Source organism: Crassostrea angulata, chromosome 7, assembly GCF_025612915.1.
Source record: "Crassostrea angulata isolate pt1a10 chromosome 7, ASM2561291v2, whole genome shotgun sequence".
In the NCBI taxonomy this organism is placed as follows: domain Eukaryota; kingdom Metazoa; phylum Mollusca; class Bivalvia; order Ostreida; family Ostreidae; genus Magallana; species Magallana angulata.
The window spans coordinates 18143296-18156131 of NC_069117.1; the positions used below are offsets into that span (position 1 = coordinate 18143296).

The 12836-nt window shown below is 32.9% G+C and overlaps 2 protein-coding genes across 3 annotated transcripts; both read left to right on the forward strand.

Annotated features, from left to right (window-relative positions):
- Window positions 1–3699: 3699 nt before the first annotated feature.
- Window positions 3700–7903, forward strand: LOC128155381 (uncharacterized). 2 transcript variants are annotated; one of them, XM_052817071.1, is made up of 2 exons: window positions 3700–4058; window positions 6666–7903. In XM_052817071.1, the coding sequence occupies exon 2, from the start codon at window positions 6673–6675 to the stop codon at window positions 7759–7761; it is 1089 nt and encodes a 362-aa protein (XP_052673031.1). In that variant the 5' UTR covers window positions 3700–4058; window positions 6666–6672; the 3' UTR covers window positions 7762–7903. The 2 variants fall into 2 exon arrangements, with proteins under 2 accessions (XP_052673031.1, XP_052673032.1); XM_052817072.1 differs by lacking the exon at window positions 3700–4058 and adding an exon at window positions 5411–5491.
- Window positions 7904–8204: 301 nt separating this feature from the next.
- On the forward strand, window positions 8205–12257 carry LOC128155570 (uncharacterized). The gene is made up of 4 exons (XM_052817337.1): window positions 8205–8519; window positions 8641–8879; window positions 9113–9254; window positions 11558–12257. Exons 1-4 carry the CDS (start codon window positions 8426–8428, stop codon window positions 11695–11697), a joined length of 615 nt encoding a protein of 204 aa, XP_052673297.1. The 5' UTR covers window positions 8205–8425; the 3' UTR covers window positions 11698–12257.
- The last annotated feature ends 579 nt before the right edge of the window (window positions 12258–12836 follow it).

Sequence of the window (12836 nt, forward strand, 5' to 3'; positions counted from 1 at the left end):
TATGTGCCGGATTATAAGAAGAATTTTAATTTCTGTCACATGTGGAGATTACGATTCGTAATACCATTTAGGAGAGGATGAAGAATATTCCCTTGGGAATTAATTCGAAGGATGGGATCGAACATTTGTAGGTGCTAATAAAATATGATATATTCTAGCATATTGTTTCTTTAGTTGTCAATACTATATACTAGTGGAGGACAAAAAAAAAACAAGCAAGAATTAAATAAATATCATAAACACTCCTAGAAATAGTTTCAAAGGATCTTTCCTGCACAGCTTGGGCTTTAATTTAAGTATAGAATCTGGATAAGATTTGTATCGTGATGACAACAGACACGCAAAATATCCTTTTTTGGTGTTGTTTGTGTGTTATTCCTTTGTTGTTTTTGTTGTTGTTTTTTTTTTTTTTTTTGGTTTGTTTTTTTTTTTTTTACATTTGACTGTTAGTTTTATTTAATTTTGACAAGATCAGTGCACGACACAGTTGCATGAATACTTCATCTTATAGGTTTAAACATCGCTTTGTTAGGAGTGTGAATTGTATCGTCCTGTCATCAAGCATAAGCAGCGATTTATTGTGTGGCGAGAGTGGTCTGTTCTTGGTGTAAAATATACAGTGTACATGAATCTATTGGCATAATTTGCAATAAGTATTGGATTTTTTGACATTTAATCAAACAAGTTTAACTTATTTGATTGCTTTGAATTTATTGAATAAGTAAGATAGATTTTTAGTCACATTGTTTCTGAATACTATTTTATAGTATTTTCCCTGGTACAAATGACAGGTGTTTAATCTTCGAAATGACCTAGATAAATTCAACACGTTAACATTCTTCATAAAGCAGTAAATACTTTTTTTTTCTTGAAAAGTATGAACAAAGTCTGTATTTATGCCATAATATTTTCGTATAAAGTTTGTATTTATGCCATTATATTTTCGTGCATTGACTTTCAATACTTTTTTTTTTTTTATACAGAATCAAATCGCAACAAATGTTATGAAAGCCATATACATGTATACACAACTACTACAACGTACGGCTATTTGATTAAAGCAAATAATTTCAGTCGAATCAATGGCAGATAAATTTATCAATCACAAGCTGAATTATCAATCACAAGCTGAAATGAAAATCTTAAGATTTTTAAAAGATATTCATGTATATATTTTGTGTAATACTATCAAATACACTGCCTCCAGCAAAGGTAATTGAATCATATATTTAATCCACCAAGCGATTAATCCGCGTATTGAATAATTTCTTCGTGTATAGGATTATAACAGGGTTTTAAAATTTCTGTCAAGTGTAAGGATTTCATAGAAGTAGACATAAGACGAAGACAATCCCCAAAAATCGGAAGGGTGTGCTTGACATTTTCTGTGAGTCATTAATTCATTAATCCCACATATAACAGTATGTTGCCAATAATGGAGTAATAGTCATTCTTTTCATAGACTAATTAACAAGACTACACCATAGTTTATTACTGACAAGGAAATTAATATAACGTCAGATCGTACGCTTTTTTAACAGGCATGCTCATCAAAAGTGTTTACATAGAATTAAATGTTTACCCTTATGTATATAAAGTATGAATTCATGTATCACCACAAAAAATGATATGAAATTTTCACATTTCATAAACTATATGTCTTTATAACAATAGCACGGATAAAATAAGACAATACCGATTGAAATCAATTACCCAAGACTAAGCCTCAAAACAAAAAGGAGGTATTTTTGATGCTGGACGTGCTTCTTGTTTAATGGCCCCTTTTTGTGATGGATATTGGTCTTAGTAACAGTCGCAAATGTAAAACAATTAAAATGGGTAGTATGATCATCGTGAAAGTCGTAAGGATGTCGGTGTTTGGATTGTTCTTATAGGTAAGTTTCTCCTACTAAAAGTATCGACAACCCAGAACGACCCAAAAGATTTCGGCAAAATTCAACCAAACTGGAAGTTTTATCTAAAAAAGCAACCGTTCAAGTTCGCTACATCGCTACATCTTTCTGAACCATCAATTTTTGGTGCCTACATGAGGAAGAAATCAAGTGTCACTTTACACCAAATTGCACAAAATACTCGAATTTAGGCAGTCTTATTAGCTAACAGTGGACACAACCCCCTCTTCCAAATGCCAACTTCAAAGTTAAATTGTACAGTTTTCTATAAGTAAATCTTTCGATGAATAAAAACTCCCTGCGAAGCACATGTACATGTGAATATAATTAATTTTCTTTCCAGTGACACGTAACTCCAACGGACCAGTCTGAATATTTAATTTCCATATAATAATTGAAATCAGTTGTATGATATGGAAGTCTATGTGATATCAGCTGTAACTCCATATTTTTATGAAAAACTATTAAGGTTGTCTCTCTTACTTCATAGCTGAACTGTTGAAGGTCCCCAACAAAAGATAGTGAAAGTTTTAAGAAATGCATTCACGCTATCTACATACATGTACCAATTCACACTATCTAGTCACAATAACATTAACCAATTAGCAAAAAATTAAACTGTACGGAATAAATTCAATAGCTACTCAGTTTATATAAATTGGGTTGGTTGGAAAATTTAGGTTAAAATGCGGTTAATAAAGCGCAAACTGCCCAAACCCAATTTATACTGTCTCGTATAAATTGGGTAGTTTATAATTCATTAAATTCTTAACGATCTCTGAGCCTAAGCCATGTTCGATAACTCTAAATTATCCGGATTTTTTTTTATTCGTACCACAAATCTGCATTTTATATAGACAAAAATTAGTCTTCTAGTGTTAAAATTACGATCAGCAATGCTTGGATTTGTGGATCCACCGATATATATTACATATACCCTAGAAAGGGGTTCAAGCCACCGATGCACCGGTGTTACCTTTTTGTATATTTATTCCATTATATCCACTGTGGGCAAATTTGTAATAACTTTGTAAAATTCATGCATACTATCAATAACTTTCGTTTTATTTCATTTTATCTATAAAGTTTGAAGGAAAAATAACATTTTTATAACGAAAAAAAATATACTTTGAAGCTGAATTTCGGAGAACCTCAAGCAATAATATATACCAATCCACAAAATCTAGTTGCAATATCATTATATCAATCTCCAATACTAGTATTTAATAGCAATATCATTTATACCCGTCTCCAATATTACTAGCAATGTCATATAATGCACAATATCTTGAAGCAATAGCATGTACTAATCCACACTATCTAGTTGCAATATCATTTACCAATCTACACTATCTAAGAAATTCGTTTACAATGTTTGAGAGCACCCTAGAGAATAATACTGAACAACGTTTTAGGTTCCACAGTATTAGAGAACTCTGCTCATAATTAGCTTAATATTTTGAAGAAAAATCCCTATTGTCGAATATTCCTGTCATGCTACTTGATACGAAACGTTTTTTCCCTAAATCTACAATAATTCAAAAACCTTTTATTAGACCCATTATATTCCACCCTGTATACTTGTTTAAAAACTTATTACATTGCTGCTAAAGATGTTTGATTCCATTGTTACAAATTCGCAGCATTTACTTGATATGTATTTAATAAATCTCTTTAAAACTTACACATCGACTAGACCTCTTGCTTGCAATAAGAGGTTTAAAATTTCTACTATTGATTCAAGAATGCAGTTGATGGCATTCGGGTAGTAATAATTTTAAACCCTGGGCTTAGTTATTTTAACTCTTGTCGAACACGACACCCCTTGTTCGGCTTGTTGTGATAAGGCCTTTTAACATAAGGACGATTCGCTGATGGCAGTACTTCGATTTCTTTCTGAGATGGGATAAAGTAATTGTTTAAAAAATTAGTATTGGAAATCGGATTAAGCAGCTAAACAGTCATTGAAATCTACACGGTTACCTGGGACATTTATCTCATGATTTTTACCTGGATATTCGTGATTTAAAAAGAGATTGGGATTTCTTTTTTTTAATAAAGTCAACATGGACAAATCAATGACAACCTGTGAGGATGTTTGAATGAAACCTGGATCTTTGAATTGACATAGCAACAGTAAAAAATGTAAGTAAAACCTTGCTAAAAAGAAGTACCCTATTGATGAATTCGAGTAAGATTTTTTTATATGAATTTTGTTTCTATAAAAAGTTGACAATTATCACACACAATGATCTCCTCATGTCTATTTTTTTTTTTTATCGATTTTGATTTTTTGACTGTTAGTCTTTTGATAATAATCGGTGCACATTTGCCCAGAATACCTAATCTTCTAGGATTGAACATCGTCAGGTTAAGATAGAGAATTGAATTATCATGTCATTCAAAATAAACAGCGATAGTATTCTAAGTGTTCGTGGGTAAATTATGTAATGTAAAACCCAAACTTTTTGACAACTATAATCAAGTAAACTTTTTTCACTCAAACAATTTTATGGCTTAGGTGGAAAATACATTATAATTATACGCCTGACATGATTACATGCAGTACACTAGAGTACCAAGTATTTTATGCGAAAACAGGAAGGGACGAGAAGGCAGGCAGGAGAGATCAACAAATATATATAAATTATATAATAAAATAGAATACCATCGTTACTGTTCGTGAGGCAATCTATTGACATAATTTTCCTACTAAATGTGGTACTTTAAAAAATATGTCGGTTTAGATTTTAATCATTCGCCATTTCTTAACAATTGGTGCTTGAATGAATCTTAGATTCACGGCAGCTGAAATTAAATTTTACATTTACGATATACATGTACACGTACTTATTTCTGTGTGTCCTGTCTGTGTTTTCGTGCCCAACACGTGTTATGGGATATGAACTATTGTGATACTTTATCATTGAGTATGAAGTAAAGAAACAGGGCCTGATTTGTTACTAATCTTGACAAGACAGATCTCAGCACGAAATTTAAAACTTAAACAAACTGAGTATATATATTCCTCAATTCAAAGTGATATTTCAAAAGAATAGGCTGTAAAGAAAGACTCGTGTATCCTTATTAGAGATTCATTAAAACTCAAGATCAAATGACTTGTACTTTACCAACAATGCCATAGCTGGATTATATTATCTAGAGACAATTTGGTTTAACATGTTTAGTAGCCAGCGCCAATAAATTTTAAGGAGATATATGCCACCTTCTGAGTTTGAACATACGATTATCGGCGATATGTGCGTCAATATTGTGATTCCCAAATCAAAGAAGATTCGCTGTAAATAAAGATTTAAAGTCATGGACATTAAGAAGGTTCAAACCATTGGTAGATCTGTTTAAACAATTGACCGCTTGTAAACACCCTAGGTGCTGCAGTCAATGTTTATTCTAGACTAAGCAATGACATGATAGATTTGTGTACAGAACGAAAATATTTGGTTTCAACCACGAACAACAAGCATTCTGTAATCACTGAGAACATATCTCCAGATTTACAGTATTAGTAATGGCATGCTACTTTATGGAATTTGATTTCTCTTACGCATTCATCAAAGGTATTTTTTTTTCTTTTTAAAAATCTTACTGAAGGCACAAACATTTCTTATCCATATCTGATTTTTAAAAATTTTTTTTTTGCTTCAATGTCTGATTTTCAGGAAAATGCCACAATTATGTAAGATACAAAATAATTAAATGCTCATCATAGCACGAGAAAAATGCTTTTAATTTACTTAATTTTACTTACAATAAATCAATTGTACCCTCGCGTCATTGTAGTTACGATCTTTATATACAAACAAATACCTAAATAAAAAAAAATGAAGTATTCAAGTAATATTTTTATTAATACTTGAATAAATCTAAATTTAGAGATTCTTAATGTGACAATCCTCGGTGCATTAAGTTTGGTGTAATTCTTAAGCTTAATCATACCTCAACTTTTGACCTTTTAAATTAACTAATAATTCATCTGTAATTTCCAGAACGGATTAATTACTTAAATAGATTTAATCCTATATTTTGAAGATTAAACGTTTGTGCGCTATTGCACTTATATGCAGAACAATAAAAAAAACCGTCAAGTAGGGAAATTTTGTTGATACCATAATCCTCACCAAAAGTTGATTCGAACGAGCGCTAAACTAAGTCATAATGTTAAACAAATCAAGCATTGCTTCCTTGGCTACAAAACACCTAATTTAAAGTCGTAACTGCGTACAATGTTTTCCAAATACAATGCGTTTTATCCCACTCTCAGCACACGAATTCTACTAGTACTACTAATATGATATAATGATTTCGGTATTTAAGCCGTAGTTGTAGACTCAAAAAAGTCAATTTGAAGAGAAAGCAACTGCATTCATATTAGCTTTCGTATGTGGTCAAAAAATCAAGTCTTTTGCAAGAGATTTAAAACAAGGACCCAGTTGGGTTCCAGAGCATGCTCTGGTAATATGTAAAGTTTGTTAAATGTTAAAAAGTTCACCAATTATAAGGAACAACAAAATCAAAATATACAAGTATAACATTTTGAAAACTATATTTTATTATGTTCATTGTAGTTAGAGTATACAAAATTATTGTAGATGTATTATTTGTTTTAGTTTAATCATTTTAAAATCAAACGGAGCAGAATCATGTCAACTGCGGAAAAGTATAGTCAAACAAAACTGTTGCTTTTTTAAAAAAAAATTTAAAATGATAATTGGTGTTTGTTTAATGTTGTAGATTCAAGATGGCGCTGATGATGTTGAAAACCCACGACTTGACGTGGCAAGATCACACGATTAACGTCGAAATGATGCTTGCGCCGCTTCATGCGCAGTTATTGGCCAGTAAACACAAAGCCCTGTCGACACGGTGCAACACTATCAAACTAATCTACGACAAAGAACGGGACACCATGGTGAAAAACATTAATATTGAAAAGAGACTGATGGAAAGAAAGAGAAGTGTATTCCTGAAGAGAAAGTCAGAAATTGCTTTCAAACGTCTGTCGTCTGCAAAGAGTGATCCTACCAATCAGCGATGTCTCTCTATCCCTAGCGTTAATCCAAAACGCGGGAATTCGGCGCCACCTGTTCTAAGTGACGCAAAACAAAACGACAAAGTTTTTCTAACGGAAGTTCGAGATGTTGATAAAGCTAACACCAGTGAGCCTGATAGTAGAAGGAATGGATCCGTAACTGAAATTTCTCATCCACTTTCCTTTTCGCGCAACAGTTTCAAATCTTCCATCACGCTGCCCTACTTCACGGGAAGCCAATCATCCAGTCGAAACGAGTCTCCGCAACACACGACTACATTTACGTCACAAATGCGCGGGAAATCTGTCAGGTTCGAGGAAAATGAGGATGAAGAACGAAGTGGCGAAATTTTGTTCGAGAAAATCAATTACGCTAGACTTCAACAGAAAGTGAGAAACTTTGTTCACGATCAAGATGACTTTAACAATCGTCCTGCTGGTTACAAGTTGAATTTTAGAACCCGGCAGAGATTTAATTTTAACTCATTTGGGTCTAACTTTAAAACGCAACAGCAACAACCACTGGTCGCAAAGAAAAGTTCCAAACTGTCGCTGAACAAAGATGAACTGGAGAGAGCTTTCGACAAGTTTTGTGAAAATAAAACCAAAGATAACTTACACGCAATGATGAAGATGGCTACTAAACAGAAAGCGAGTATACGTATTGCGAGGGACCAATCTATAGTTCCAGCTATAGCTGTTATGAAGAGTGCACACAAGTTTCGCGCGGTACTTGGTAAAAACAGGGCCACCGAGGATAAGCCGCCAGCACAAAGCGACGGCCCTGGAAATGGATGAACGAGAAAAAATTTCGTTTACACAATTTTGAGCCATATTGGCTTTTAAACTGATTTGATTGGTTGTTATTGATAAATGGATATGATGTTCCGCATAAATTGAACTACTGAATTCAATAAAGAAAATTCATAAAATACCATGATATATATTGTTATTTCTCAAAATTATAATATTTTTTGATTCAAATTTTTATTGTTTGGTATTCTACACACTCTATGATGGCAATTTGTCAGTACCTCATCACATAAATTGTAAGTTTATATGTTTACTACTTTTAAAAACAAACGCTTTACCGTACATTTCCAATAGGATATGGGTCGAATGTCTATTTGTTTATTATCCTATGTCGACTATCTAAGATTAATCAATGTGGAGTGCAATTTGTACACAGTTGGTATAGATACCTTTTGATGGCATGATAGCTGGAATGTTTGAGTCGTATACGAAGTATGAGCCGCCCTGCGACAGATGTCCATCACATGGTCGATTATTTGAAAAAGGGTTATTAAGCATTGTATGACTTAACTGAATACTGCAAACTAAAACGGTTGGGCTTTTGCCAATTTATTGCTTCATTTGAAAACTGCAGTTTTGTTAGTTGTTTGAAAAAGAAAAGTTGGAGGAAAATGAAATGTGTTATCGTATGTAAGCATCTACAGTTGGAATGAATTTTAGAAGGATAAACAATGATTTGACGAACCTTAGGTTGTGTTGGGTTCTTTTCTTCCTGATGCACTATGCTGCTTCGGAAACAAGAGGTAAGGCCAATAAACATCGCTTAGGTTTCAATCGGTCAAATAATCTTGTATATTTATTTAAATGAACGTTCACTGTTAGCTTTCTGTAAAGGTTGTATTGTAAATTGTTGCTTTCTCCTAGGTCTTCATTTTCCCACCATCTGTGATCACTACAAAGAACGACCCGTGACCCCTGAGGTTTCCTATGTGGTCACGTGGAAGGGGGAGCGAACCCCGTCAGCCTCCTGTAGGCTGTGGTTTACAGGGCCTATGGCAGACTCCGTCTACACGCGGTCAGTGTGTTTTGACACCATATTCTTTCATGTCAAAGACTGCGCTGTTCGATTGGAGTTCTCCGAAGAGTCAGGGACCAAAGCAACGGTTTGTATTTACCCTGTTATTATGGCCATCAGGTGACTTTATACAAAAATGATATTTCATACTTCAATTTTTTTTTGGTTTCATCTTCATCCATAAGTACTTGAGGCTTATAAATATGAATAGAAATAAGTTTATACCAAATTTGTTAACATTTACTTAAACTCATTTTATTCAAAACTGAATTATAGAACATTTCGATTTCTGCTACATTTTACGTGTTTTTTTTTCAATAGAACTACTCGTGCACCCATAAACCTAAAGTATGGTGTGCAGAGAAAGATCAGACAGCATATATCAACTTGTTTGGAGCAAATCTTCATCCGAACAACTCTTCCTCATTCAAAATCCTGGTCACTGCCGAGAAAACGAGCACACGTAAGAATAAACATTTACCATCAGTAGTAAACCATCAGTAGTAAATTCTCTTTTTGTATGCCCACACGTCATTTTGATGTATATGTAACAGACTGGGGGACTTACCAATCTTATTTATAGGTTGGTTAAAGTATATAACACTACTCTGCATGGAATAACGAGAGCTTAATTATCTAGTACTGACTTAATAGTCTTAGAGAAATATCTTTATTGGCTTTACCGTATTCGACTGAGAATCGTGTTTCCCATTATACTGGAGCCATCCTTAAGACTAACCCGTGATACGGAGGTTGAGAGAACACCTGATGATCGCTAAGTGGTTATTTTTTATTCACTAGATTGTAGTGTGTGGTTGGTAGCAGGAGAGTAAAGGGTCCCATGCTTAGCATTTTCGAATCTCAATGCGATCATTACCCTATCCACTCGCTACATGACCTTTTAATGAGTTGTGTTTCAAATATGTATATTAAGTAATAGTTGGTTTAATATTATTATGCTTATACATGCATTCGTAAAGAGGGTCATGCACTGAAATTAAAATAGACAAAGATTCAGATACTTTAAAATAATTTTTTCTTGGTACACACTTATCCTTGGTAAAGAGATCTGGGGCCTTCTTATAGATTATTACAGTTTTTTCCATTTTTCATGCCAAATCAATAACGAGTCTCTTTTAAATGAATTTTTAAATAATATTCATAGATTGATTTTAAGATTACATTGATTTGAAAATACTGTGTCCTTTTGTGAATAACCTTAAACCTATATGTACATGAATTTTTAAATAATATTCATAGATTGATTTTAAGATTACATTGATTTGAAAATACTGTGTCCTTTTGTGAATAACCTTAAACCTATATGTATTTTAATAATAAGTTAATGATCTCTTAACTTTTGAACAGAAATTTTGAAGTCTTAAAGAAAGAGTAAATTTTTACTGATTTAAATGCCACTTTTTCTGCATTAGAATTCACCTTTCTCTTTTTCTAACGTCTTAATACCAGTGTCAAAAAACGGTTATAATTGCATTTTTATTGAATTAACACGAATACCCATCAGGAGTCTAATTTAAAGCAAGTGCATTCATTACCGACGCATGTCTTGCGCAGTATAATATCCTCGTTTGACAAGTAAACATGGTGTAAAGCTGCTAATTGTCGCTTTAAATTGTTCATTAAAAAGTTAAAAAGTACGTTTTTAGGTGAATAAGCGCTGTTATTTGACACTCATATTACCAAACCAAATGCTAAGGTGCGAATATTTAACGCAGAGCCTTTGCAATTTATAATTTATATTTCGGTTTTGCAGTTGATGAATATTAATACTGATGGTCTAAGTACTGTTTTATGGTATGAAGTCCCTGACTTGCACGTATAATGTAATAAAACTTTGGCAATATTCCCCTAGTTGGTAGTGATAATTATCTTTTGATGGGCTTTGCATGCCTAACACTGTGAGGCTGGGCTGGTCCCTGGGCCTATTGATCACGTTTTGCTACATGTTTTTTCATAATGAAGTTTTTGATTATTGTTGCTCATGCGAACAAATAAATTTTGACCAGGGTGTAGCCCATTCACGAATGATAATTTGTGATTCGCATTAAGCTCGTGATTTGCTTTTCTGAAAACTTGTTAGTTATAGTCTAATGTAATCTGTTATGCGTCTTGCTTGCCGTGATTCGTTGAGTATCGGTCCTGTTTGTTTAGTCAAGAAACTCCAAAACAAAATGTTTTGCATTTATCTACAGTATTTTGGAAGCGTGAATTAAGGTGGTGAGGGACACAAAGATATCAATGTGGATGGATTCAAAAGTACTCCATACTAATATTAAAATCATTATAGTTTTATAATTTACAAATTATACATTTAACAATAAAATGTATTTTGAAAACTTTGGAAAAGGTTAAAAATATATTGTCCTGGCAGGTTTCGAACTCATGACTTTTTTTTATCAGTAAAATTTGTTTTATTCTATTGCGCTATGCTGAAAGAAAATTTGAAGGTATTCCATAGGCCCATACCTCCTAAGAAGTGTTACTAATCAACTGTCTCTTTAAAAAGAAGTATGATCTCTTATCTAAATTTGGAGCAAGGGGAAAATATGGCCAAATTATTACTAGGGTACGGTTACACCTTAAACATCCCTATACGTGGCTCATTTAGCTTGCACATTTTGTCAGTGAATTCAATATACCTGACTGTACATATTAGTATTATAGACATCCATGCCTAATACTGTTCTTTTATATTGTGTGATAAAATATTCAAAAAAAACTTGAATTATTCCTCTTTCCTTGCAGTATTGTATTTGAAGATCGGTATCATAGTGGGAATGGTCTGTCTGTGTATTACTGGCATCTTGGTTGCTGTATGCTGTTACAAGAAAAAACAGAAAGTGGTCAAGGACGCGGAATTAGAGTACACTCGACTGGCAGAATGAGACTGTCTTAATTCACATGGGAAATATGTTAAAAATATAACTGAATGAATGCCCTTTGCATTATCTGGGTCCAAGAATCTCATTAGAATACATGTGCAAAATATTAATATACAAACGGCCAAATGCTGTTCGGTTTAATTTTCAGATGAATTACCATATCAATTTTTTGTGCTATAAATTTAACGCCTCCCACCTGCAAGTTCTTTTAAAAACAGAGATTTGAGATACCAGGGCTACTTGTTATCTATATATACATATGCCAATCATAAATGATGTTGATTACTAGTACTTTTATGATTCACTGTTTAACTTCATAATTTATATAAGTCTAATTGTGGTATTGAAAGGATACAAAAAATAACGTTTATAAAGGAAAGCGGTTATGATTGAGATGTCATATTGACTTGCTATCGCTTAAGAAAAGAAACTACATGTATGTAAAATATATGTAATTATAAATACAGCTGTAGACTGACTCTGTGTCTATGGTTTTAGAATGAAAAAAGTTGTTTTTTTCTCTCGACAGCAATTGTATTGTGTTTTCTTCAATAAAAATACTTGCACATCAATGCAATCGTTTATTTTCATATTGTTGCGAAGGAGGTAACTAATATTTTAAGCTGCGTAATATTCTTTTAAAATATGGGCTTTTTTACAGTAATCAAATATTTTAAGAGAAAATAAATGGCACCAGGTTTATTCATTGTTTTATTCATTTTTTGCACAGATCTTGCTGGCAAGTAATTAGTACTTGTCTAAGATGGAATTGTATCTTTTAAACTTTCTCATAACTCGGACATTTATGTTAATTTAAAATGGAAAGACTTTGTAAATCATCCAATTATGTCAATATGTAGAGTTTATTGCCACAGTTAAAGCCACTTAATCAATTATATGTTAAATATCAACATAGGCGGGACCATCTTAAAAGACAGTGGAATACCAGAAACCAGTATATATTCAACTGTTGAACGCGACTTCACCGTACAGAGGATAACCTATACAGAGAGACATCACACCCAAACACTTACGCTGAAAGAGAAAAAAGTCAATAATCAATGATTTATGTAACATTTGTCACAAATCGATCTTAGAATACACAGTGAATGTCATCTCTTCTGCAATGTGCTGCTCATTCG